The sequence below is a fragment of the Scyliorhinus torazame genome, chromosome 7 (genome assembly GCF_047496885.1).
Source record: "Scyliorhinus torazame isolate Kashiwa2021f chromosome 7, sScyTor2.1, whole genome shotgun sequence".
Lineage (NCBI taxonomy): Eukaryota > Metazoa > Chordata > Chondrichthyes > Carcharhiniformes > Scyliorhinidae > Scyliorhinus > Scyliorhinus torazame.
The window spans coordinates 200,540,892-200,567,083 of NC_092713.1; the positions used below are offsets into that span (position 1 = coordinate 200,540,892).

General features: G+C 50.3%; 1 protein-coding gene across 2 annotated transcripts in view; it reads right to left on the reverse strand.

Annotated features, from left to right (window-relative positions):
* Positions 1-26,192, reverse strand: part of LOC140426781 (slit homolog 3 protein-like) — a 925,338-nt gene that overhangs the window by 362,525 nt on the left and 536,621 nt on the right. Inside the window, exons 1-2 of one of the 2 annotated variants that reach the window (XM_072511947.1) lie at positions 7,096-7,156; positions 6,923-6,994 (exon numbers count right to left, since the gene is read on the reverse strand). Coding sequence is in view for 1 of the 2 variants with exons in the window: in XM_072511946.1 (XP_072368047.1) it covers positions 6,923-6,994 (72 nt within the window). In the remaining variant the exon portion in view is untranslated. Of the gene's footprint in view, positions 1-6,922; positions 6,995-7,095; positions 7,157-26,192 lie in introns of those variants that run through there. The other variant, XM_072511946.1, reaches the window with a different exon arrangement.

Here is a 26,192-nt window from a genome sequence, read left to right on the forward strand (position 1 = left end):
CACGGGGAGAATATGCAGACTCCGCACAGACAGTGACCCAAGCCGGGAATGGAACCTGGGACCCTGAAGCTGTGAAGCGACAGTGCTACCATGCTGTTATTGAGCCTGACAGCGCAAGGGAGGCTATTTAACATCAGTACAGATATCTATTTAGGATTGTGTCATGTACACTACTTTAGCTGCTTTGCCATGGGTTAAAACGTTTCTCCCAGTTAATTTCACCAACTAGGGTCATGAGAACTCACTGTTTAAATTAAATATCACATCATCCCCGGTGCGTTACAAAGCCAATGGTAGAGGTGAAGCAGGGCAAGATTTACTGACCACCCTGCCCCGTGTTTTTGGAAGGGGAGCTGGCCCGCCAGCAGGATTTACCCATCCCGCAGTTGTCAACAGAACTTCCCGTTGACAGCACCCCTCCCTGCCGGGAAAACCGTGTGCCGGTGTGGGACCGGAATTTCCTGCCAACGTGAATAGCTGGGAAATCCCGCCCATACACTCTGGAAGTACTTAATCAATGTGATCTTAATTGAAGTTTCAACCTATTATAAGGTAGGTACTGGTTATAAAATATGAAAAGATTTACGTATTTCAGAGTGTTGTGACAGGGATCCTTGAATAGGCAACAACTGAATCAAGAGATTCAAAAAACCCCACCAATTTCAGAACATAGTTTTGAATGTCGTCTCCTGGTCCCATCAAACCCCTATCTATTCCAATCCCATTCCCAGCGCTTGGCCAGTAGCCTTGTCTGCTATGGCATTTCAAGTGCTCTTGTAAATGCTTCTTAAATGTTATGAGGGTTCCCAGCCCCACCATCCTTTCAGGCAGTGAGTTCCAGTTTCCCACCACCCTCTGGGTGAAAAGGTTTCTCCTCAAACCCCATCTAAATCTCCTGCTCCTTACTTTATCTCTATGCCCCCGACCCGCCCGGCTATTGACTCCTCAGTTGAACAGATGCTGGATGCTCACTGTTGCACCCCCACCCCCCCCCCCAACACTATTTATCGTCAATGAACCTGGACTATGTGGACTATAAGCAAGATTATCTAGATAACCCAGGGAGGTGTCGAAGCTGATTCTGAATCCCTTCACAACTGATGTTTATACTCCCACACTTCCAGCGGGGATCACTGGATTACACACGGGGTCAGGGAAAGATGGATAACTATTCCCTTCCTTACCCTAGGCACATTGAGGCTGACCACAGCATCTCTTCCGTTGGCGCAGCTGGGATCAGATCCCTCAGCACAGTAAGAATCTCTGCTATAGAGCTTAATGCTACATGCAGACATTCCTGTAGGCACCGGGCTATCAAGAAGAGACACTGAGGAATGGCCCAACTTGGAAAAATTACACAACATTCAATGGAGGAAAATAAAAAGGTCATTTAAAATCAATAAAATCTCATTTCATCCCCCCGGTTTTAAAGATAATTTAACAATAATGAAACGATCACAGAATCACGGAGGTACCAGGCAGTGCAATGGATGCTCAAAGTCATGAGAAAACAAAAATCAAGAGCATGCAGGTTGTCTCTCAGTATCAGCAGAAGAAAGATTCTGAAAACCAGCGAACAAAATGTTCTCAACACAAACAAGAAAAAAAAAATTTCACCTATCAAATCATGCATTCTGTATGACTGATATCAGCATATTAGTATTATACATTAGTGTATGCCTATTTACGCTGCATGCTCAAATAGCTAAGCCAATTACCAATTTGCTTCTTGGGACATAGCATGCAAAGGAACAGGATTTAAGGCAGGGAAGATATATAACCAAACTAGACTGATACAAATAACGTGGACACCGAAGATAGGCAAATATGTCCCTTGCTTTCAATCCCTAATTCTATAAAGGACGGCACATGCACTAAATGAATAAATTACACCTTGGTTAATTCCTCACTTTGGCTCAGCCGCACAAACAGCACAAGTAAAACAAACACGCGCCAGGCAATTTCAAGACCTCGCAGGTAAGAAGTGGCCTTAAATTCCCGGAGCAATGTACCTCTCCTGGCAAAATGGGTTCCTGCTTGAAAGCGGTTCGGCGAGATGTGAATAGACAAAGATGACCGAGTAGACCTGAACATAATGATTTTTCTTTCTGGTTGCGCCTGCGCATTGAGCTCCATGTTGCGGCTTTGCGTTTTCCCCTCCTCCTATCTCCAGACTGCGGAGTGCACAGATTTATGCTAGCCTAGGCGTGCTGACATCATGGGGATTGTTACTGATTTATCACTGCGGTCAAAAAATGCCAAGCCTCCCCTTGACTGCAGCAATTGGTCGGTTGGGAGGGGGTGGGCGGGGTAGGGGTGGTGTGGGGCTTGGGAGTTGCACAAAACACACCTGGTTCGTGACAGAATTGCCAATGCCAGGAACCAATGGATTCAACAGGACTTGGCAGGAGGATGAAGCAATCATGAATTTTTTTTTTTAGATTTCTGGCAATCATGCAATTATATGGATAATCCAAATGCCTACCCCCAGTGCCAAAGCTCCAGCCCCACATTTCCTGTGGATAAGTGAGTGGCGGTGGAAGATAGCACTGATTCAGAGTGACAGTGGGTTTGTGACATCCTCGGAGGCTGGATTTGAGTTAGACAGTGCATTGCGGATCAGGGTTAGAGGTGGGAAGTGACCTGTGTTGTGTTTGTGTCTGGACTAACATGCTTGGAAACAGCCAGCTGTGCTGCATCTGAAATTAGGGCCACCTCACTTCAAAGGTTGCTTCTGTAGTTTTGAAGTTGCCAAGGAAACAACTTACCTTTTTTCCATCAAGCAATAAAAAGGGCCAGCCGTAAAACTTCATAAAAGCATTAGGAAGAATGATAAAGGAGTTTATTGATCCATTGCAAAAAAGAAAGACAAAAATGACAAATTCTGCTGTCTACTTCTGGCAGGAAGACAGAAAAGCTAAAAGGGAGCACTTTGCATCATCAAAATTTTGTCAATCTCTGACATTAATAAATCAGTATCTAAAAGCATTGCACATAATTAATGGGATTACCGTTACTCAGCTGACTCACTGAGACAAATAGTGTGAGGTTTAAGGAACAGTCATCAGTGGATCAGCAGCTGTCTCCTCCAAGTGAGCATTAATCTCAACTGAAGCCATAGCAGTTTCTCAATGGCTGCATTTACTATCCAGAATTAGCTGGTGCCAATCCTGCAAACCTGATATTTCTCCCGAAGTTCATTCCTTCCTCCTTGCTAATTTTGTGTCGGTGGGCAGGAAGAATACTATTCTGAGATTTGCGCACTTGTTATGTTTGTCTTGCTAGCACCTCCACGGCCCTTTCCTTCATTCCTATATACGACAGGATTAGCAGACGGGGTGATTAGACGCATTCAGAAGCACTAATGCAGCATGTGAAATTGCCAACACCATGAAGAAATTTCCAAAAGCTGAAGAAAACTCCAGGAGATTTTATTTCAACTAACGGAAGACTTCAACATTTAACATGGCCCGAGGAATATTATTCAATAACAACAAAGGAATCTGTAGCATGTGTGTGTGCGTCAAGTGTGTAATGTATGTGCATGTGTGTATGTGCATGTGCATGTGCGTGCATGTGTCCACATGTGTGAGTAGTGTGTGTGTGCATGTGTGTGTATGTGCGTGCATGGGTCCACGTGTGCATGTGTGTGCATGTGCATACGCTACATTTCCTAAAGAGGTATTTTCAATTGAAAATGGTAATAATCTGCTGTCTTTAGGGGGTTCACACTGCATGTTTGCCCTGCTGAACTTGTATTTGTACTTATCCGTATATCTTTGGAAAATCACCATCCAGGCAAAATATCTGGAAAGCAATTCCTTCCTTGCAGTCCCAAGATGTGATGGGCTAAGCCACATCAAATACATCAGTCTCAATGTAGTTAAGATTAAAATGATGCACAGCTTTCTGGCCTTCCATTTCTTATCTAAACTTTGTTGTGCATAAATTGGTTATCTGACCCAACATGTTGTTCCACACGAGCCTCCTATTATCCTACCTCATTAAACCATTTCAGGATATCCTTTATTGCCGTCTCCCCATGTCTGTACCTATCTCTCAGTTGATTGCGGAGCCAACAGAGCGGGTTCAATTCCCGTACTGGCTGGGTAGTCCCATGAAGGCCCTGCCTTCTCAACCTTGCCCCTCGCCTTTTTATTTATAAATTTAGAGTACCCAATTATTTTTTTTTCCAATTAAGGGGCAATTTAGCATGATCAATCCACCTAACCTGCAATCTTTTAGTTGTGGGGGTGAAACCCGCGCAGACATGGGGAGAATGTGCAAACTCCACACGGACAGTGACCCAGGGCCGGAATCCGAACCCGGGTCCTCAGTGCCGCAGTCTCAGTGCTAACCACTGCTCCGCCGTGCTGCCTCCCTCCCCCCCCCCTTGCCCCTCACCTGAGGTGTGGTGACCCTCAGATTAAATTACCACCAGTGAACTCTGTCGTTCAAAGAAGAGCAGCCTATTGTCCTCTGGGATTATGGCGACTTCCATTTTGATTTCACCTATCTTCTTGTTAAACGTGTCGATGTTATTCACCTCAACTACTCCACGTGGTAGCAAGTTCTATATCTAACCATTGTTTAAGTAAAGACCTTTCTGCCGAATTCTTTATTGGATTTATTAGTGACTATCTAATATTTATGGCCTCCAGTTTTTGTTTCAGTGCACAATGCCTTCTCTACGTCTATCCAATTGAACTTCTTTATAATTTAAAAGACCACTATTAAGTCACCTTGCAGCCTTCTCTTTTCTATAGAAAAAGAGGCCCAGCCTTCCCTGAAAGTTACAACTTTTCAAGTCAGGAAACAGAAAGCAGTCAGTATCCATTAAGGAACTTCAAATGGGCGGCACCTTGGCAGAGTGGTTAGCACTCCTGCCTGCGGTGCTGAGGACGCTGCCTGCGGCGCTCAGAGGAGGCACGGTGGCACAGTGGTTAACACTGCTGCCTCACAGCTCCAGGGTCCGGGATTCAATTCCAGCCTTGGGTGACTGTGTGGAGTTTGCACCTTCTCCCCGTGTCAGCATGATTTTCCTCCGGGTGCTCCGGTTTTCTCCCACAGTCCAAAGATGTGCACGTTAGGTGGATTGGTCGTGCTGAATTGCCCCTTAGTGTCCAAAAAGTTAGATGGGGTTACTGGGTTACCCCAGATAGAGTGGAGGTGTGGGTTTAAGTAGGGTGCCCTTTCCAAGGACCGGCGCAGACTTGGTGGGCCAAATAGCCTCATTCTGCTCTGTAAATTCTATGATCTATGATGACCCGGGTTCAATCCCGGCCCCGGGTCACTGTCCGTGTGGAGTTTGCACATTCTCCCCGATTCTGCGTGGGTTTCGCCCCCACAACCCAAAGATGTGCAGGGTAGGTGAATTGGCCATGCTAAATTGCCCCTTAATTGAAAAAAAATAATTGGGTACTCTAAATTTATTTTAAAAAGGGAACCGCAAAGCATTGAATCGATTGTTTTTTTAACAATTTCAGTGGTAATGTTATCACCGAATATGAATGCTCATTAAGGAAAAACTAGCATGTAAGAAAAGTTATCATATTCATTCCCTTGATTCTGTGCATAAATAGATAATTTAGAAGATTGCACAGTATTCTGGACCAATTCTCATTAACAAAGAGAAGATGGACTATGTGAACCGTAGCTTTAAGGCTGATAACATAACTATTATTAAAAATGAAATCAGATGCATAGTCCTGTACATTTCTGCTTTCTTTGCTCATCTGGAGTTGATGCCTTACAAGAGAACACATAGCACTGAATGGTTGCTATGGCCAGGAATAACTTGAAGGGGGTGAAGATGGGACATTCACAAACAAATATTTGATTTCTGAAATGTACATTTAACAAAATGGAATGCTGGAGGACACCACTTTCAAGCCATTTGCTGGGCTCATTTGACTTGTTCAAAAGGGTTTCCCCCATAGTACTGAGTGTTGGGTGTCTCAGTGCCCTAGTTTAAGCTTTACTTGTTGTGAATTCCAGAAATGACTTGCTACCTGAGTGTAATAATATTGTCTGTTCATGACATCATGGCACTTCCCCTTCCGTAATTACAGCAGAGGAACAAAGCCCAAGTCATTTTTTAAAAAAATGTAAGTATTCAATTAACCATATACACGGGCCAGATTCAGCCACATGCATCCAATGTGTACAATCCCAGCGAGTCAGTGAGGACCACAGGTCCCCAATAAATCTTATGAACAGGATGGGAAAGGGGCTTCTCCATAAATCCCTAGAATTTCAAATATTCAGAATTATCACTGGCGTGCAGTGACCAGCAAAGTCCTCACCATTTCCTCACTGTAAGGCAATTACTAACATGAAGAGTTTGTTTAATCTGAAAGGTCAAAAAGACAAAACTTTGCCCTCCCCCTCTCATAAAAGAGCGCATAACAGATACATCATTCAAAGTGTAATTCAGATTCTAGATTCGAATGAAAATAATTGATTTGTATGAAGAGCCAGGATTTAATTATGAATAAAAATGAGATTGGATATCAATGTCTTAACTCTCCCCAGCTCCATCCTCACCCTTCATTTCTGGACAGATTTATTTTCATGTTGTTCATTCTCCTGCCTGCATGCAACTTTTATTTCCTGTGAATTTAACCCTCTTTTTACTTCGTCCACCTCAAGACACATTTTTGAATATTTTTCTCTATCATGTAACGTTACCTCGCACGTGCCTCTTTGTTGGCTTGCTACGCACCGCGAGGTGAAGAAGAGGGAGGAGAGTACCGCGTAGAAATCTCAATGAAGCGTCCCCTGTCTGGTAGACTGGGTTCAGCTCCAGCAACACGCGGGAAGCTTCCCAACCAGGAATGGGTTAAAGCATGGCACGGTTACAGACAAACTGCAGGCACAGGGAAAGGAGGAGGAGGAAAAAAAAGAGCAGGTCCACACTTACAGGATCTCCAGGTCACGCAGGGCTCTGAAGGTTCCATCCTCGATACAACTTATGTGGTTGTTGTCCAGCTGCCTGTTAGACAAATAAAGAAAAAAAACAAAAACACATCAGAGGGGGCAGCGAGAAGACAAAGCCCCGTTTTTCAGCAGGCAAGGGGCCCCGAACATCCTCACCACAGTTACATCCCCTTCACTAGTAAAACTCAGCCTGCCACCCTGTAATACCGGGCTTCCTCTGGCCTTGCACACCACACTGCCTTTCTCTTCACCGAATGAGAAGACTCGCACTGAGCACAGAAGCCTATCAGCTCTCCGTAAATATTAATTGCGCAGTTTTTTAAAGGGAGAGTGAGTAATTTCATTACATTAGGTGGCCTAATCCATTACAGGCTTTTACTGTCCTGTCATTGAAACCATTTCATTAAAAGTAAAGGCTTCTAAATCACTTGAGGTCGCACAGTTGCCCTCGACAACCTACCAGAATTTTTTTTTTTATTCCCTTCTTTTCTCCTGGTTTCGGAGCCATCTCGAAGTCTGCCTGACAAGTCCCTGGCACAATGCTGAGTGCTCAATCACTGTGCTGATCTGTCAGCGTGCACACAGAGTACACTGCACTCCAAATTAAGCACAACAAATCTCATTCGATATTCACTAATTGTGCTATATGCCAAAAGCTGACCACATTGCCCTGACCGTGAACCATCAACCCCTTCCCCTCTATGAGGGGGTTTGCTGGCCAAAATAATGTGACTTTGGGGCAAGCTGCTCCCGGTTTTAAAAGGGCACCATCGACATGAAAAAGCCCTTTGTAAACCATTGAAAAGAAAAGGATTTGCCAGCGCACAGAACAGTGATGTAAATCATATCAAAATGCACCATCACCCCACTTGTATAGGACTGCAATGGAAATTTTGGGGAGCATTTAGGGGGATATAGCAGCAGCAGTGAAATGGTTAGAATATTCTTTTTAATGGACTAGTAGTTCTGCACTGTACAACTTGATTCACTAATCGTCTAACGATGGGGTGGGGGGGCGGGGGGGTCCCTCCTTTACAGGCATTCAAGTTCCACAGAGGGTCTGCCCTGCAGCAGTGGTTCCTGACATGGCAACAGCACCATCACTGGGCTGTTAGCTCTTGGGAATGGGTCACCGAATCTAATTGGACAGCAGCTCCATCGGTTCAACTGGCCATCTTGGCAAAATACCGCCCCCAAGTCCTGCGTCCTGCTTTTGGCCTGGAGGCGGGAAATCATTTTCCACTGGCGAGTCCCGCAGAGTTTGCCAATGTAGTGGGACACGCAGGAATTATAGGAGGGGACAAGAGTCCATCAGTTTTGTGGGTAGAGGGGGGCCCTGTAAAGACGAAATACAAACTCCCTCTTAAACCATTGAAACCCACCCTGCTACATGTGTTTTCACAAAGACTGCATGCTTTGAGATTATCTAAGCAACAAGTGCTCTTTCCAACTCTTGGGGTAGAAGAAAATCCAACTACGTTCCAGGCCTTGGCCTGCAAATAAAATTTTTAATTAAGCTATTCACAAACAAAAAATATAAATTTAGTCATGTTACGATAAAATATCTAAACCTTTTTTCTGTTAGTTATATTTATGGCTTTATTATGGATATTAGAAATTACAAGTATTCAGAAAAAATACTGCCATTTTCAAAAAGCTTTTTGGGCAATTTGTGGTTCATCAACATGATCATTATTAGTAAAAACGATGTTTTAAAAAAATGACCCCACTACTGGCCTTTCCTGCACCGTTTAATAAGTGAGAGGTCAGGACTTCCGGTTGCGGCTATGCTGAGCTAAGTCGCACGTTCGGCAGCTCCCGCCAGAAATTGACTTTTGGGCTCTTTTGAGGGGCCCCAGCGGCATTTGTTCGATGGTTCCCAGTGTGGGAAGGTGACAGTACGATTTCCCCGGCACTGTATGGATTGGACTAGGAGTGGAGCGGTGAAAAATGTAATTCAGGTGCAGCGAAAAGTGCGAGGGAGGAAAGCCAAGATGGCGGCGGGTGGAGACCAGGCAGTGTGGGCGCAGTGGGCTCAAGAGCAGCAGGAGTTTCTCAAGCGTTGCTTCACGGAATTGAAAGCAGAGCTGCTGGAGCCGATGAAGGCTTCGATCGACAAGCTGGTCGAGACCCAGAAGGCCCAAGGGGCGACGATCCGGGAGTTGCGGCAGAAGGCCTCGGAGAATGAGGACGAGATATTGGGCCTGGCGGAGCACGAGGCGCTACGTAAGAAATGGCAGAAGAAGTTCGAGGACATGGAGAATCGGTCGAGGAGGAAGAATGTGCGGATTCTGGGTCTCCTGGAGGGAGTGGAGGGGTCGGATGCTGGAGCATATGTGGTCACGATGCTGAACACATTGATGGGCGTGGGTGCCTTCCCGAGGCCCCTGGAGTTGGATGAGGCCCACCGAGTCCTGGCGAGGAGGCCCAAGTCTAACGAGCCGCCGCTGGCGGTATTGGTGCGGTTCCACTGCTTGGTGGACAGGGAGTGTGTCCTAAGATGGGCAAAAAAAGAGAGGAGCAGCAGGTGGGATAATGCAGAGGTCCGGATATACCAGGACTGGAGCGCGGAGGTGGCCAAGAAGAGGGCCGGGTACAATCGGGCTAAGGCGGTTCTGCATCGGAAGGGGGTGAAATTCGGGATGCTGCAGCCGGCGCGACTGTGGGTCATGTTTAAGGACCGGCACCATTACTTTGAGATGCCGGAGGAGGCGTGGACCTTTATTCAGGCTGAAATGTTGGACACGAACTGAGGGTCGGTTGTGAGGGGAGGTCGCGGGGGGCTACTGTGATTACTGTGCTTTGGGAGATGTTGGGGGATGTTCTATTCTGTTCTGCATTGTTTCCTTGGGTGCTGGGTGGGGTAGGGTGAAATGGTTCGAAGTGGGGGTTTTGTGAGAGTGTGGGCGTCGGTGGTTGGAAGGAGGGGATATGGGAGACCCGAGGTGGGGGAGCTGGGATTAGGCCGCAAAAGGGAGCTGCGGCAAAGAGGGTGGGGCCGGTCTGATGGAAAGTGCTGGCTTTTTCCCGCGCTAGGGAAGGAAAGGGACAGGGCCGGGGGGAAGGGCGGTGTTGGAGAGGAGCGCCCGCTGATGGACAGGAGGGGGGGGGCAGGAGAGACTACCACACTGGGTGGTCGATGAAGTGGTCGGTGTGGCCGGAGTCAGCAGGAGTCAGCTGACTTACGGGAGTGCTATGGGGGGAGCAACGCAGCTAGGGTGGGACCTAGCTGTGGGGGGGGGGGGGGGGGGGGGGGGGGATCTAGGTTGCTGCTGCATTGGCCAAAGGTGAGGCTGGAGCTCGGAGAGAGAGTTGGGGCGGGGGTCTGCCGCTGGGGGGAATGGAGAGTGCAGGAGGCGCGGGCACGTGGCTGGTCTAGAAAAGGGGATGGCTAATCGGCGGGGGTTGGGGGGGGGGGGGGGGGGAGCCCCCTGATCCGGCTGTGAGAGGCCTGAACGGGCCGGACAAGAGGGCCCGTGTGTTCGCGCAACTGAAGGGACTGAAGGCAGATGTGGTTATGCTCCAGGAGACGCATTTGAGGGTGGCAGATCAGATTAGGCTGAGAAAGGGGTGGGTAGGGCAGATTTTCCATTCGGGGTTGGATGCAATGAATCGAGGGGTGGCGATTTTGGTGGGGAAGCGGGTGTCGTTTGAGGCGCTGAACATCGTGGCAGACAATGGAGGTAGATATTGATGGTGAGTGGTAAGCTGCAGGGGTTGCAGGTGGTATTAGTGAATGTATATGCCCCAAATTGGGACGATGCCGGATTTATGCGGCGCACGTTGGGCCGGATTCCGGACTTGGAGGCAGGGAGCTTGATAATGGGGGGGACACTTCAACACGGTACTGGATCCAGCATTGGACCGCTCCAGGTCCAGGACGGGTAAGAGGCCGGCGGCGGCCAAGGTGCTGAGGGGGTTTATGGACCAGATGTGAGGAGTGGACCCATGGAGGTTTGTCAGGCCGGGGGCCAGGGAATTTTCTTTTTTTTCCCACGTCCATAAAACCTACTCCCGGATAGACTTCTTCGTTATGAGCAGACACTAATTCCGAGGGTGGAGGGCACGGAGTATTCGGCCATAGCCATCTCAGACCATGCCCCGCATTGGGTGGAGCTGGAGCTAGGGGAGGAGAGGGACCAGCGCCCGCTGTGGCACCTGGATGTGGGCTTGCTGGCGGATGAGGAGGTGAGCGGGCGGATCCGGGGGTGCATTGAAAGCTATCTAGAGGCTAACGATAATGGGGAGGTGCAGGTGGGTGTGGTCTGGGTGGCGCTGAAGGCGGTGATTAGGGGAGAGCTAATCTCCACTAGGGCCCACAAGGACAAGGAGAGGAGAGCGAGGGAGAGGTTGGTGGGGGAGATTTTAAGGGTGGATAGGAGGTATGCAGAGGTCCCCGAGGAGGGACTACTCAAGGAGCGATGAAGCCTCCAGGCCGAGTTTGACCTGTTGACCACCAAGAAGGCAGAGGTGCAGTGGAGGAAAACGCAAGGGGCGGTGTGTGAGTAGGGGGAAAGCGCAAGGGGCTGTGTGTGAGTAGCCGGATGTTGGCACACCAGCTTCGGAAGCGGGAGACAGCGAGAGAGATTGGGGGAGTTAGGGATAAAGCGGGGAACACGATGCGGAGTGTGGTGGGAATAAATGGGGTATTTAGAGACTTTTATGAGGTCCTGTATAGGTCTGAGCCCCCGACGGAGGAGGGGGGGATGCATCGATTTTTGGATCGTCTGAGGTTCCGAGGGTGGAGCAGGAGGCAGGTGGCTGGGCTTGGGGCACCGATAGGGCTGGAGGAGCTGACTAAGGGGCTGGGGAGTATGCAGGTGGGGAAAGCACCAGGGCCAGATGGGTTCCCGGTGGAATTTTACCGGAAGTACATGGACCTGCTGGGCCCTCTATTAGTGAGGTCTTTCAATGAGGCGAGGGAGGGGGCCCTACCCCCGACGATGTCCAGGGCGCTGATCTCGCTAATCCTAAAGCGGGACAAGGACCCATTACAGTGTGGGTCGTACAGGCCAATCTCTCTCCTCAACGTGGACGCGAAGCTGTTAGCGAAGGTGTTGGCTACCAGAATTGAGGACTATGTCCCAGGGGTGATTCACGAGGACCAGACGGGTTTTGTTGAGGGAAGGCAGCTGAATACCAATGTGCGGAGGCTCCTTAACGTAATCATGATGCATACAGTGGAAGGGGAGGCGGAGATAGTGGCGGCGATGGACGCGGAGAAGGACTTTGATCGGGTGGAGTGGGGATACGTCTGGGAAATGTTGAGGAGGTTTGGGTTCGGGGAGGGGTTCATTAGTTGGATTAGGCTACTTTACGAAGCCCCGGTGGCGAGTGTGGCCTCGAACCGGAGGAGGTCGGAATACTTTCGGCTGTACTGGGGGATGAGGCAGGGATGCCCCCTATCCCCCTTGGCTATTTGCATTGGCAATTGAGCCTTTGGCTATGGCTCTAAGGGACTCCAGGAACTGGAGGGGGCTGGTCCGGGGGGGGGGGGGGGGGGGGGGAGGAGCACCGGGTTTCGTTGTATGCCGATGACCTGTTACTGTATGTGGCGGACCCAGTGGGGGGGATGCCGGAGGTGATGCGGATCCTCAGGGAGTTTGGGGACTTTTCCAGGTATAAGCTCTACGTGAGGAAGAGTGAGCTCTTCGTGGTACACCCAGGGGACCAGGGAAGGGGGATAGATGAGCTTCCACTGAAGAGGGCGGAAAGGAGTTTTCGGTACCTGGGGATCCAGGTGGCTAGGAGCTGGGGGAACCCTACACAAGCTCAACTTGACGAGGCTGGTGGAGCAGATGGAGGAGGAGTTGGGATATGTTGCCACTCTCCTTGGTCGGTAGGGTACAGTCGGTGAAGATGACGGTGCTCCCGAGGTTCCTTTTAATATTCCAGTGCCTCCCCATCCTGATCCCTAAGGCCTTTTTTAAGCGGGTCAGCAGGAGCATCATGGGATTCGTGTGGGCGAAAAAGATCCCGAGGGTGAGAAGGGTGTTTCCGGAGCGGAGTAGGGACAGAGGAGGGTTAGCGTTACCTAATCTGTGTGGGTATTACTGGGCTGCCAATGTGGCGATGATACGCAAGTGGATAATGGAAGGGGAGGGGGCGGCGTGGAAGAGGCTGGAGATGGCGTCCTGTGTGGGCACGAGTCTGGGAGCGCTGGTGATAGCACCGCTGCCGCTCCCGCCGACTAGGTACACCACGGGTCCGGTGGTGGCGGCGACTTTGAAAATTTGGGGGCAGTGGAGGTGCCACAGAGGTGAGGTAGAGGCTTTGGTTTGGTCCGGGAGAACCATCGGATCGTCCCGGGGAGAATGGATGGAGGGTTCCTGAGCTGGCACAGGGCAGGAATCAGAAGGATGGGGGACCTGTTTTTAGATGGGACGTTTGCGAGCCTTGGGGAGCTGGAGGAAAAATTCGGGCTTCCCCCCGGAAATGCCTTCAGGTACATTCAGGTAAGGGCGTTTGTAAGATGGCAGGTGAGGGAGTTCCCACTGCTTCCAGCACTCAGGATCCAGGATAGGGTGCTCTCGGGGTTGTGGGTTCGAGAGGGCAGGGTCTCGGCGATTTACCAGGAGATGCAGGAGGAGGAGGAGACCTCGGTGGAGGAGCTAAAGGGTAAATGGGAGGAGGAGCTTGGGGAGGAGATAGACGAGGGTATGTGGGCGGACGCCCTGGGTAGGGTTAATTCTTCCTCCTCTTGCGCCAGGCTTAGCCTGATACAATTTAAGGTTCTTCACAGAGCGCATATGACAGGGGCGAGGCTGAGCAGGTTCTTTGGGGTGGGAGACAGGTGTGGGGGGTGCTCAGGGAGCCCAGCAAATCATACCCATATGTTCTGGGCGTGCCCGGCGCTTGATGGGTTCTGGAGGGGTATTGCGAGGACGGTGTCTAAGGTGGTGAACACCCGGGTTAAGCCGAGCTGGGGGTTAGCACTATTTGGGGTATCGGACGCGCCGGCAGTGCAGGAGGCGAAAGAGGCCGGTATTCTAGCCTTTGCGTCTCTGGTAGCCCGGCGGAGGATTCTGCTACAGTGGAAGGATGCGAGGCCCCCGAGCGTGGAAGCCTGGATCAGCGACATGGCAGGGTTCATTAAATTGGAGAGGGTAAAATTTGCCTTGAGAGGGTCTGTGCAAGGATTCTTCAGGGGGTGGCAACCGTTCCTAGACTTTCTAGCGGGGCGTTAGGAGGTGGTCAGCAGCAGCAACACATTTATGTGTTCTTTGTTTTTCTTTTTTCTGTAAGGAAAATATGTTTGTTGAAAATATGGAAAAATTTGAATAAAAATATTTCTAAAAAAAAAATAAGTGAGAGGTGCTGGCTTCTCTTGGGTGTGAGGTGTTGGGCTGGGGAGAGGCTGAAAGAAACAAGCAGAAAATTAAACAAACAAATATTTTATATCTGCAAGGCACTTTGGGCAAAATGCCATCCTGCAAGGCGGACGTCCGGTGGCGGCTATGAAGGAGTAAGTCGCACATTTGGTGGCTCCCGCTCTGGTCGGACTTTTGGACCTATTCCCCCGATCTTTTAATGGACTTTAATTGTAGAACAGATGTCAGTGGCAATTCGCTACTGAATTCCCACTTCGGTGCATGGAAAAAAGGACTAGAAGTGTTCATAAGGACAGAAATAAGAAGACAGAAGACTTGGGCTGTAGTTGCAACAGGGGACAGCATGGTAGAGGGGCGAACTTCTGGCTTGTCGACCCAGCAGTCTATGGAGCAACTGATGCAAGTCATCCAGGAGGGCTTTGCTATGCAGAAACGGGACTGCTTAGACCAGATAAAAGCGTCAATTGAGCGGCTGGAGCTCAGGTTGGACGCCCAGGATCGGGTGATCCAGAAGGTGGAGAAGGCGCTGGCTGAGCAGGAGGAGCATCAGACTGTGGTGGAGCTGGAGGTGGGGATGTTGAGGGACCAGCAAAAGAAGCTTCTGGAGAAGGTGGAGGATCTAGAGAATAGGTCCCGCCAGCAGAACCTCCAGCAGGGGTCCGAAGGAACGGACGCTGGGGCATATGTCGCAGGCATGTTTGAGAAGCTGCTGGGGGATGGGACATTCTCCCGGCCCTTGGAGGTGGATAGGGCTCACAGAGCACCTGCGAAGAAGCCGCGAATGGGAGATCCCCCGAGGGCCATGGTGGTGTGATTCCACAGGTTTTCAGATAGGGAGCATATTCTGCAGTGGGCCAAGCAGACACGGAGTTGTAAGTGGGACAATAGCATCCTGCGGGTTTACCAAGACCTGAACGTGGAAGTGGCCAGGAGGAGAGCAGGCATCAATCGGATCAGGTCGATCCTTTTCAAGAAAAAAGTGACATTTGGAGTGTTATACCCAGCCTGCCTCTGGGTCACGCATGAGGATCAGCACTTTTACTTTGAGTCGACTGAGGACGCGTTGGACTTTGCAAGAAAGAAAGGGCTGACGAAGGACTGAGAACTTTTGAACTTGGCTGCAACGTTCGCGTTTCTGTTTTCTCTGTTTTGTTTCTCTGTTTTTGTAAAAGGTTTCTCGTTTTGCTTGGAACCCGCAGTAGAGCTGGGTGAGTTTAGGTTTTCATTTGCACTGTTGGGGGATGGTGTGCTAGTTTTGATCTTGGTGTTTTTCTGTTGGGCAATTGTGTGGGGATTGTTTGATGTTGGAATTTGTTTGCATGAGCAGGGGAGGGAACAATAGGTGGGAGACTATCTGGCGCCGGGGTTGGGGGCCACCAAGCTAGCTGGGTGGGCTAGCTCTCAGAAGCGCAGTGGGGTGTGTGTACATGTTTGGTTTAGGAAAGGGATTGGGTTACAGGGTGATGTTGGTAGGGGGGGAGGGGGGGTGAATGTTCTGCTGGCGAGGAAGGGACTTGGGCTGAGGGACAAGAGGAGGGCGGGGGCTGCCTGGGGATGGACCGGTGGAGGCGGGGACCACAGGCTGGTGGCGGGCCTAAAAATGATTACTGATCGGCGGGGCGGGGGGGGGGGGGGGGTGGCGGGGATGAGCCCCCCCCCGACTAGGCTGATCACCTAGAATGTTCGAGGGTTAAATGGGCCGGTCAAAAGGGCACGTGTGTTCGCGCATCTTAGGGGATTGAAGGTGGGCGTGGTGATGTTGCAGGAGAGGCACCTTAAGGTAACGGACCAAGTTAGACTGAGGGAAGCCTGGGTCAGCCAGGTATTTCACTCAGGACTAGATTCAAAGACTAGAGGGGTCGTGATACTGATCAATAAGTGGGTGATGTTTGAGGTGGGTAGAATAGTCTCGGATGTGGGAAGTCGGTACATTATGGTCAGTGGGAAACTGGAGGGGGTGTCAGTGGTATTAGTGAATGTATATGCGCCAAATTGGGATGATGTGGAGTTTATAAAGAGGATGCTGGGGAAGATACCGGATCTGGATTCGCACAGGTTGGTCATGGGAGGGGACTTCAACACAGTTATGGACCCGGGCTTAGACCGGTCAAGCACGAAAATGGGCAGGGTGCCAGCAATGGCAAAGGAACTAAGAGGGTTCATGGATATGATGGGGGGGCGGGGGGGTGGGGAGGGGGGGTTGGATCCATGGAGGTTTAGGCAGCCGAGAGTGAAGGAGTTCTCCTTCTACTCACATGTGCATAAAGTGTATTCCCGGATTGATGTCTTTATTTTGAGCAGGGCCTTGCTGGCTGGGGTGGTGGACACGGGGTACTCGGCGATCACAATCTCAGACCATGCTCCACACTGGGTTGACCTGCAGGTTAGTAAAGACAGTAACCAGCGCCCGCACTGGAGGTTGGATGTGGGACTTTTGGCGGATGAAGGGGTGTGCGAGCTGCGGAAATGCATTCAGAAGTACCTGCAGGTCAACGACATGGGGGAAATTTCAGCAGCAGTGGTTTGGGAAGCACTGAAGACGGCGGTCAGGGGAGAGATGATCTCGATCCGGGCTCATAGGGAGAAGGTTGACCGGGCAGAGACGGACAGACTGGTAAAAGAGATAATACGGATCGACAGGAGGTATGCGGAGATCCCAGAGGCAGGGCTCCTGAGGGAACGGCGGAGGCTGCAGGCAGAGTTTAGCTTGCTGCCCACAGGGAGGGTGGTGGAGCAGCTCAGAAAGGTGAGGGGGGCAATTTATGAACATGGGGAAAAGGCCAGCAGATGCTTGCACAGCAGCTTAGAAAGAGGGAGGCAGCTAGGGAGATAGGGAAAGTAAAGGACGGAGATGGGAACCTGGTTGGTGATCCAGCAGGGGTATTTAGAGATTTTTACTGCAGGCTGTACAGGTCGGAACACCCTACGGAGCCGGAGGGGATGAGGCGCTTCTTGGAGGGGCTGAATTTACCGACGGTAGACGGGGAGCGGGAAGAAGGGCTGGGGGCCCCAATCGGGCTGGAAAAGATAGTGGAGGGCTTGAAGGCCATGCAGGCGGGTAAGGCCCCGGGTCCAGATGGGTACCCAGTGGAGTTCTATAAAAAGTTCTCGGGGATACTGGGGCCGGTGTTGTTGAGGATGTTCAATGAGGCAAGGGAAAGAGGGGTGCTGCCCCCGACGATGTCACAGGCAATGATTTTGCTGATTCTGAAGTGGGACAAGAAGCCGGAGCTGTGTGGGTCCTACAGGCCGATCTCCCTGCTGAATGTGGATGCCAAGCTGCTGGCCAAACTCTTGTCCTCCAGGATTGAGGACTGTGTTCCGGACGTTATTGGGGAAGACCAGACGGGGTTGGTAAGGGTGGCAGTTGGTGGACAATGTAAGAAGGCTACTAAATGTGATCATGATGCCCCCGGAAGGTGGGGAGATTGAGGTATTGATCACAATGGATGCAGAAAAGGCTTTTGATCGGGTAGAATGGGGCTATCTGTGGGAGGTACTGGGACGGTTCGGATTTGGGCGGGGCTTTATTGACTGGGTCAGGTTACTGTATCAGGCTCCGGTGGCAAGCGTGCGGACAAACGGGACAACTTCAGACTGCACCAGGGGACGAGACAGGGATGCCCCCTCTCCCCACTGTTGTTTGCTCTGGCTATAGAGCCGTTGGCAATCGCTCTGAGAGCTTCAAGGGGCTGGAGGGGACTGGTCGGGGTGGGGGAGCACAGGGTTTCGCTCTATGCGGATGATCTGCTTCTGTACGTTTCGGACCCAGTAGAGTGGATGGAGGAAATCATGAAGATTTTAGGGGAATTTGGCCAGTTCTCGGGGTATAAGCTAAACATGGATAAGAGTGAGATGTTTGTGGTTCAGGCGAGGGGACAGAAGGGGCGACTGGGGGAGCTGCCGTTTAGGTCAGTAGGGCGTAGCTTTAGGTACCTGGGCATCCAAGTGGCGCGGGAATGGGACTGGCTGCATAAATTAAATCTGGCCCGGCTAGTGGACCAAATGAAAAAAATGAAATGAAAATGAAAATCGCTTATTGTCACAAGTAGGCTTCAAATTAAGTTACTGTGAAAAGCCCCTAGTCGCCACATTCCAGCGCCTGTTCGGGGAGGCTGGAAGATTTCCGGAGATGGGACGCGCTCCTGCTGTCACTGACCGGGAGGATACAAACGGTGAAAATGACGGTCCCCTCGAGGTTCCTATTTGTATTTCAATGTCTCCCCATTTTTATTCCGCGGTCCATTTTTAAGCGGGTCAACAGGTGATCATGGACTTCGTCTGGGAGGGCAAGACCCCGCGGGTAAGGAAGGTAATGCTTGCGCGGAGTCATAACTGGCGCTGCCAAATTTTAGTAATCATTACTGGGCGACTAACATTGCCATGATCAGGAAGTGGGTGGTGGGGGCGGGGCTTGGCATGGGTGCGGATGGAGGCGGTTTCTTGTAAGGGCACCAGTCTGGGGGCATTGGTAACTGCGCCTCTGCCGCTCCCGCCGGCGCGGTACTCCACCAACCCCGTGGTGGTGGCGGCCCTGAGAGTTTGGGGCCAGTGGAGGCAGCATCTGGGAGCAGCGGGAGCATCGGTCTGGGTCCCAATCTGTGATAATCACCGGTTTGCCCCGGGGAGTATAGATGGGGGGGTTCCGGGTATGGCGGAGAGCGGGGATTGAGAGGATTGAGAGGATGGTGGATGTGTTCATAGAGGGGAGCTTTCCGAGTATGAGGAGGATCCTCATTCTTCCAGGACGGAAGAAAGGTTTGGGCTGGCGAGGGGAAACAAATTCAGATACTTGCAGGTGCGGGACTTCCTTCGTAAACAGGTCGCAACCTTCCCAACTCCTACCGCTGAGGGGGATTCAGGACAGGGTAACTTCCAGAGGGTGGGTAGGGGAGGGGAGCTTTTCAGACATCTATAAGGAGCTTATGGGGTCGGAGGAGATGCAGACCAAGGAGCTGAAACGAAAGTGGGAGGAGGAGCTGGGAGGTGAGATAGAGGATGGTTTATGGGCAGATGCGTTGAGTAGAGTCAACTCATCTGCAACATGTGCAAGGCTCAGCCTGATACAATTTAAGGTTGTTCACTGGGCTCACATGACAGTGGCCTAGATGAGCAGATTCTTTGGGGTGGAGGACAGGTGCACAAATTGTGCGGGTGGACCAGCGAACCATGTCCACATGATTTGGACATGTCCAAAGTTTTGGGGATTTTGGCAGGAGTTTGTGGACGTCATGTCCACGGTGTTAAAAACAAGGGTGGCGCTGGGTCCAGAGGTGGCGATTTTCGAGGTGTCGGAAGATCCGGAAATCCAGGAGGAGAAAGAGGCAGATGTTCTGGCCTTTGCTTCCCTGGTAGCCCGGAGACAGATACTATTGGCATGGAGGGACCCAAAGCCCCCGAAGCCAGAGACCTGACTATCGGACATGGTTAGCTTTCTCTGTATGGAGAAACAGCAGACCCGGGGGGCGGGGGGGGGGTAGTTTAGGTTAGAGTAGGGGGGTTAATAAGGGTGGAACCTGTACGGTTTTTGCACTATGTTTATGGTTTCATGTATCTTGACTATTTTGTTGTTGTTTCTATACCAAAAATACCTCAATAAAATGTTTATTAAAAAAATTGCAATCCTGCAGAATATCACTTTCAAGGCATTTGTTGGACTTGTTTCACATGTTCAATCGGGCTCAGCTTATATTCAGCGCTGAGTTGGACAGACTTTTGAGCAAGGGAGTTGGGTGCTATGGGGCAAGGCAGTCGGGGTTGCTATGGAAACAGGCAGGAAAGTGGAGTTAAGGTCACAATCAGATCAGCCATGATTCCATTGGTGGAGCAGGTTTGATGGGCCGAGTGGCCTACTCCTGCTCTTATTTCTTTTGATCTTATGCCTCAGTTTAAGCCTTTGTATGCAGAGGCGGGCTGTTTAAATGACTCATCTCTGTGCTGTGGGACTTTGCCCAGTCACACTAAAAACAAAAAAGCATTTGCGCTCACCACCCCACACCCCCTCAGCATCCACACACACTTGCCATGCCCCCACCAATACCTAATGCACCCCTCCCATGCCAGGGTATTCCCCCCACCCAGACCCCCCAATGCTTTTCATTGCACATTCTCCCACAACCCAAAGATGTGCAGGGCAGGTGGATTGGCCATGTTAAATTGCCCCTTAATTGTAAAAAATTATTTGGGTAATCTAAGTTTATAAAAGAAAAGATCAAGTAACTGTGATCTGGTGGGGTGCAGAATCACAACCTTGTGTAGAGACCAAGATCTACATAGATCTTTAAATGAACAAGAATTATATATTATCTTTTACGAATAACAGTCCATGGTAGCATTCTTAAGGTAACAGGTTCACCCTAAAGAAATCCTATCGAGACCCTGTACCCAAGAGGGAACATTGCAAAATGTCTCAGCACAGGCAATATCAGTAACATGGCGACCAATTGACCAGCTCCAGTCCAAGAAAGCAACACATTTCAAGGTTTGCTGATACTAAGGTTTTTGCTCTTCACTGGCTCAGCATCCTCCTAGATCATGGAAGTCTGAAAGTGTAACAATTGAAGTCTGATGTTGTCATGCACATGACATTGAAATGGCATCACATCTGAACCGTCGTCAGTCTCTCTCTAGCTGCAGCCTGTGATTGACAGGTTTCTCTGAAGTTTTCAGTCTGTTACCTTAAAACTGGTGTTTAAACACAACCCATTGTTCAGGCTAACGTAAAAGCATTCATTTCCTGACAGCAATGATGGATGAGGTTTCAGGGATTGGAGCAACTAGAATTGTGCTGCAGTTTATAACAAAATAAAAGTCCCTCCATCCAACATCCCCGGCCAATTATGTCACTCAAATAAATGTCGGTGTCTCCACTTCATGTGCAATAGAATTGTTTTGAACATTTATACACCTGCTACAGATTTTCAGTTAGCTCCAACGATAAAAATGACAGTTTGGGGATCATTCTAACCCTGCATTTATACAGGATCTGAATGTCCTTACATTCAATTACTGCAACAGCCTGAAGCCAATAAATAGGCTTGTGATCATGACAGTAAACGGATGTGCAAATAATCGGCGTGAGTCCACTGTACCACATTCTGTATCCCCACTCTGTCAGCACATCCTGTGAAGATTCAGAGAAGGTAATGATTGCTTGGTTGAGGAATAAGGGAAGGCAGGACACCAGTCCCAAATGAGATTCCTAGCACTTAAAGAAATGACCGGCCAAATTTTCAAGCCCTTCTCACTGTCTTCGGAAATGTGAATCGTGTCTGAGGATTAAAAGAATTAATGTTAAAATTATCCATTGGGGTAATCTTGGAAACTACAGGTCTGGGAACCTAACTTCTGCTGCTGGTAATGAATTAAAAGGTGTCCTTTTTTATCATTTGTTCATGGGACGTGGGTGTCTCTGGCAAGGCCAGCATTTGTTGTCCCTTCCTAATTCCCAGATTGCTAAGGCCATTTCAGAGTCAACCACACTGTTAAATTGGCGTCCCGATCTCCGAGGCCCCAAAACAATCTCTGACCCACCCCAGCCCGAACGCAATATGAGAGGGTCCCAGTCCCCACCCGCGCCCCCCAACCCCCATGCCGGGCAGTCACGGCCCGATTGTGCGCTTGCAAAAACTGCCAGCTTGGCACCTAGGCAATGTCAACCTGACACCCTGGCAATGTCAGCTGGGCACTTCAGCAGTGCCAGGCTGGCACCCAGGTGGAATTGCCAAGGTGCCAATCTGGCACTGCCAGGGTGCCCAGGTGGTACCAGAAGTGCCAGGGAACCATCCAGCCCAAAGGGCATGCAGCTGTGGGCCTCTGATCCCCTTGTAGAGCCACATGAGTGCCATTCGGTCTGGTCCACGTTTGCGGGGGCCAGAACCAAATGGCCGAGGTCTCGGAGGTGAAGGGGTTGAATCCCAAACCCTCAAGTACCTCGGAAATCTGCACATTAGAGTAAGGCTTACTGCAACTTCTCGCGAGATTGCGTTGCGAGCCGGGTAGATCGCGGGAGCAGGGTTTCCCGGCTTTCAAGGGCAATGCTGTGCCACGGCAAGCTGCTTTTCCGGTTCACCATGACCACAGGATTGTGCCTGATATTGGTAGTTTAATGAGGACAAAGGGAGTCCACACTGAATAAAATAAAGAACTAGGTTTATTTACAACAACGATAGCTACACTACTCGGTAAATCCCTACCAGGTTCCTTCTCTGGTTGGGGCCTTACTGGCCGACCTTTTATACATTTGTTAGTAGAGTTTCCCTGCCCCTTATCGGTGGAGCTCATAATTCGCAAGCGCCACAGGGAAGATAATCATTCCCACCCTATATGTCCCGTGTGGGATATTACATTCCTCTCCCCCAACAGTCCAAAGACACCTTCGAGGACCGATGAGGAGGAGAAGGACGAGCAGGTGGATGACGTTGGACTCTCTTCAGTGGTTCTGACAAATCATCATATACCTGATGCGGCGGATCCATCGGCATATACCTCACCGGTGAATGTTGTCTGTGGCAGGAACGCCATTGTGGATGATCGGCAGGAGGCGGCTGAATTGTTGAATCAGCATCCGAGCCCTCAGACTTCTGCATCTCCATTTCAGAATTGTAGGATATGTCGGGCATGTCCACGTCATGACAAATTGGAGGCAATACAGCAGGCTGGTTTGGCAATGGAGTCGGAGGATCTAGGACAGATTTCTTCCCAGGAACCTCATGAGAGAGCAACCGTCATGAGCGAATGTGATCCAAATGCCATCTCATCAGTTGCCCCCGGACCTGAACTTGGTAAGAGACTGGCTCTGTTTGATGGAGAATAATCCCAGAAAGCCAGCAAGTAGTTGAAGTTATGAATGAACACCGTGCCATCAGGTGAGAAGTATCGAAGAGGTCGACAATGAACCGGGCAACATCCTTGCAAATCTTGGTTACAGAGCATCTGAGCACTGCTGTCCAGGAGTATAAAACTCAGTATGAAGCTTACAACCCATTAACATCTCAGCATGAGCTACCCCAGTGACTTCATTATCCATTGTGAGCAACCCGGAGTCCCATGGTGGAAAAAGAAATGCACAATTGTTCGATGATCATCCGGGAGGTGATCGTGTCCATCTTGTGGACCTTCAACCACTTGAAGTGGGCGGCCACCAGGACGAAAAAGATTGAACACTGGAATGGACCAATGAAATTGGTGTGTACGTGAACCCAAGAGCGCACCAACCACTCCCAAGGGTGCAGGGGTGCTGCCGCGGGAGCTTCTGGTATTCTTGACAGATGGAGCACTGTTGGTCCAACATCTCGATATCTGTGTCCAAACCCTCATGTCCAATTACGTAAATGTACAGCCACCAGCCAATGTCGCATAAAGATCCTCGATCCGTGGTAAAGGATAACGGTCTAACCTCAAAGTCATGTTCACTGTCAATTTATTGTCTCTGCAGAGGCCGACTGCCTTACCCGGCTTCATGACCAGCACCGCCCAATGGGCGAAGGGCACAGGTCTAATGATGCTCAAACTCTCCAAGCAACGAAGTTCGGCCTCGACTTTCTCCACTAAAGCGTAGGCACCAAAATATCACGGCTGGGCCTCGGGGTCCACATGGATCTTAGTCACAGCCTCATTACTTGTACCTAAGCCAGGCTGGAAAACCTCGGGAATTTGCTCAGTACAGCACATGTCCTCCAAGTGGGTTCTCGCGGTCTATGTTGCCAATCCAACTGCAGCTGGTGTAACCAATCGCGGCTCGGGTCGCTTCCTTGCACGACAATGGGGTGAAGGCGAACTGCTAGGCACTATAAAGGGCGGACCCCATAATAGTCAGCCATTCCCCAGTATAAGGAGCGAAACGAGCTACGTCAGCCAAAGTCAAAGTATGTACGCCCCTTTTAATAAGGTCAAGGGTGCCCTGTGCCACCACAGAAACGGCAGCTCCCGTGTACAACTCCATTTGGAACATATGGCCATTCACCTGTATCGGCACCCGGATAGGGGCCACACGGGGCACTGCTAAACAGTTCAGCTGCATTTCAGCCTCATCCTCGGCCTCTTCTGGGTCAAGACCCGGCCCCGGGGTTGACGCCTACCTCGACCGGGGTGCCGTGACCAATACATTTACTCACAGTTGGTCACCCTGGGTAAGAGTGGCGCAACCTTAATACAGATATGGAAACGTCGACCAAGATTTTCCCCACAAGTTCACAAATCGCCCGAGAACCAAAAAATGAGAATCTCACCAGTGAGACCTCGTTTTTCAGATTTTCCCTGCCCCCCACTAGTGATGGGAAAGGTTGGGATCCTCATTTAAATCAATTATAATAACATTAGAAAGCTTCCCTGCTCCATCTTCCCTCCATATTGGGATCTCCCTGTCACGTCAGGGTTTACAACAGGCTTTTAAAGTGGGAGCCAGTCGAAGGGGATCTATTGGGGGCACACAGGCAAGTACAGCTCCCTGGGAGGGGCGAGGGATGTGCCCATGCAGTACCCTGTGCTAGGTAGCACGGTGGCACAGTGGTTAGCATTGCTGTCTCACAGCACTAGGGACTTGGGTTCAATTCCAGCCGTGGGTGACTGTGGAATTTCCACTGTCTCCCCATGTCTGCATAGGTTTCCTCCAGATACTCCGGTTTCCTCCCAGCTGAGATGCAGCTGAACTGTTTAGCAGTGCTCCGTGTGGCCCCCATTCGTGTCCCGATACAGGTGAATGGCCAAATGTTCCAAATCGAGTTTGCCATCAGGGGCTGGTTTAGCACAGGGCTAAATAGCTGGCTTTTAAAGCAGACCAAGGCAGGCCAGCAGCACGGTTCAATTCCCGTACCAGCCTCCCCGAACAGGCGCCAGAATGCGGCGACTAGGGGCTTTTCACAGTAACTTCATTTGAAGCCTACTTGTGACAATAAGCGATTTTCATTTCATTTCATTTTCATTTCTGTGGTGGCACAGAACACCCATCATCCACAGCTGTGCAGGTTAGGTGCATTGGCCATGCTAAGTTTCCCCTTCGTGTCCAAAGATATGCAGGTTATGTGGTGTTAGGGGGATGGGGAGGGGGTGGTGGGCCTAGTTAGGTTGTTCTTTCGGAGGGTCGGTGAAGACTCATTGGGCCGAGTAGCCTTCTTCTGCACTGTAGAAATTCTATGACTGCCCTGGCACTGCCCCCTGACACTGCCTCTCAAAGTCCTGTCACTGTCTCCGGTATCTTGGGAGCAGTGTCGGGGGGGAGCCCGTTGGGCAGTTCCAATGAGTGAGGGAGGTTCCATGTATCTGTGGGGGGATCCCCATGTCTGTGGGCGGAGGAGGTGAAGGGAGGGATGATTCCTGTTTTATTGAAATTGGGGCACTCTTTAGGTTTTTGTCAGCCCCACCCCACCAGCCTGATTGCGCGGGCCACACCGCCATTTTCCTTTGCGGAGTGCTGCACAATGTGGTGAGAAAAGCAGGATGTGCAGCTGGCGAGCAGAATGCCAGTTTTCGCGCCTCAGCCAGCACTCTGTGCAGAAGTGAAAAATTCCACTCGTTGAGATGACTTGCAGTTTATGGAAAGTTCAGATCAACGGGTCAAGAAAGAGTATGCTAGGCAAATCAAGCTGCGAATTGATAGGAACATGGATTAGGATTTTTGCAGCAAGAAAGGAACTTGCAATTCTATCCTACCTTTCATAGATTTCGAAGGTGCTTCATAGTCAATGAATCACTCTTTGAATTTTGATGACTCTAGGTTTGGGAGGAAATGTGCAGCCATTTATGGACAAGGCCCCACAATGAGACGAATGACCAGTTCGCCACTGCTGATGTTAATTGAGCGAAGAGTAATGGACATCGGACTGAGAGATCTCTAAGCTTCTTCAGAAAGATTTATTTGCTCAAAGGAGCGTCAATTAGTGCTGAATTATGGGTAGTCTATAGCAGTGAACTCTTCCCAATGAG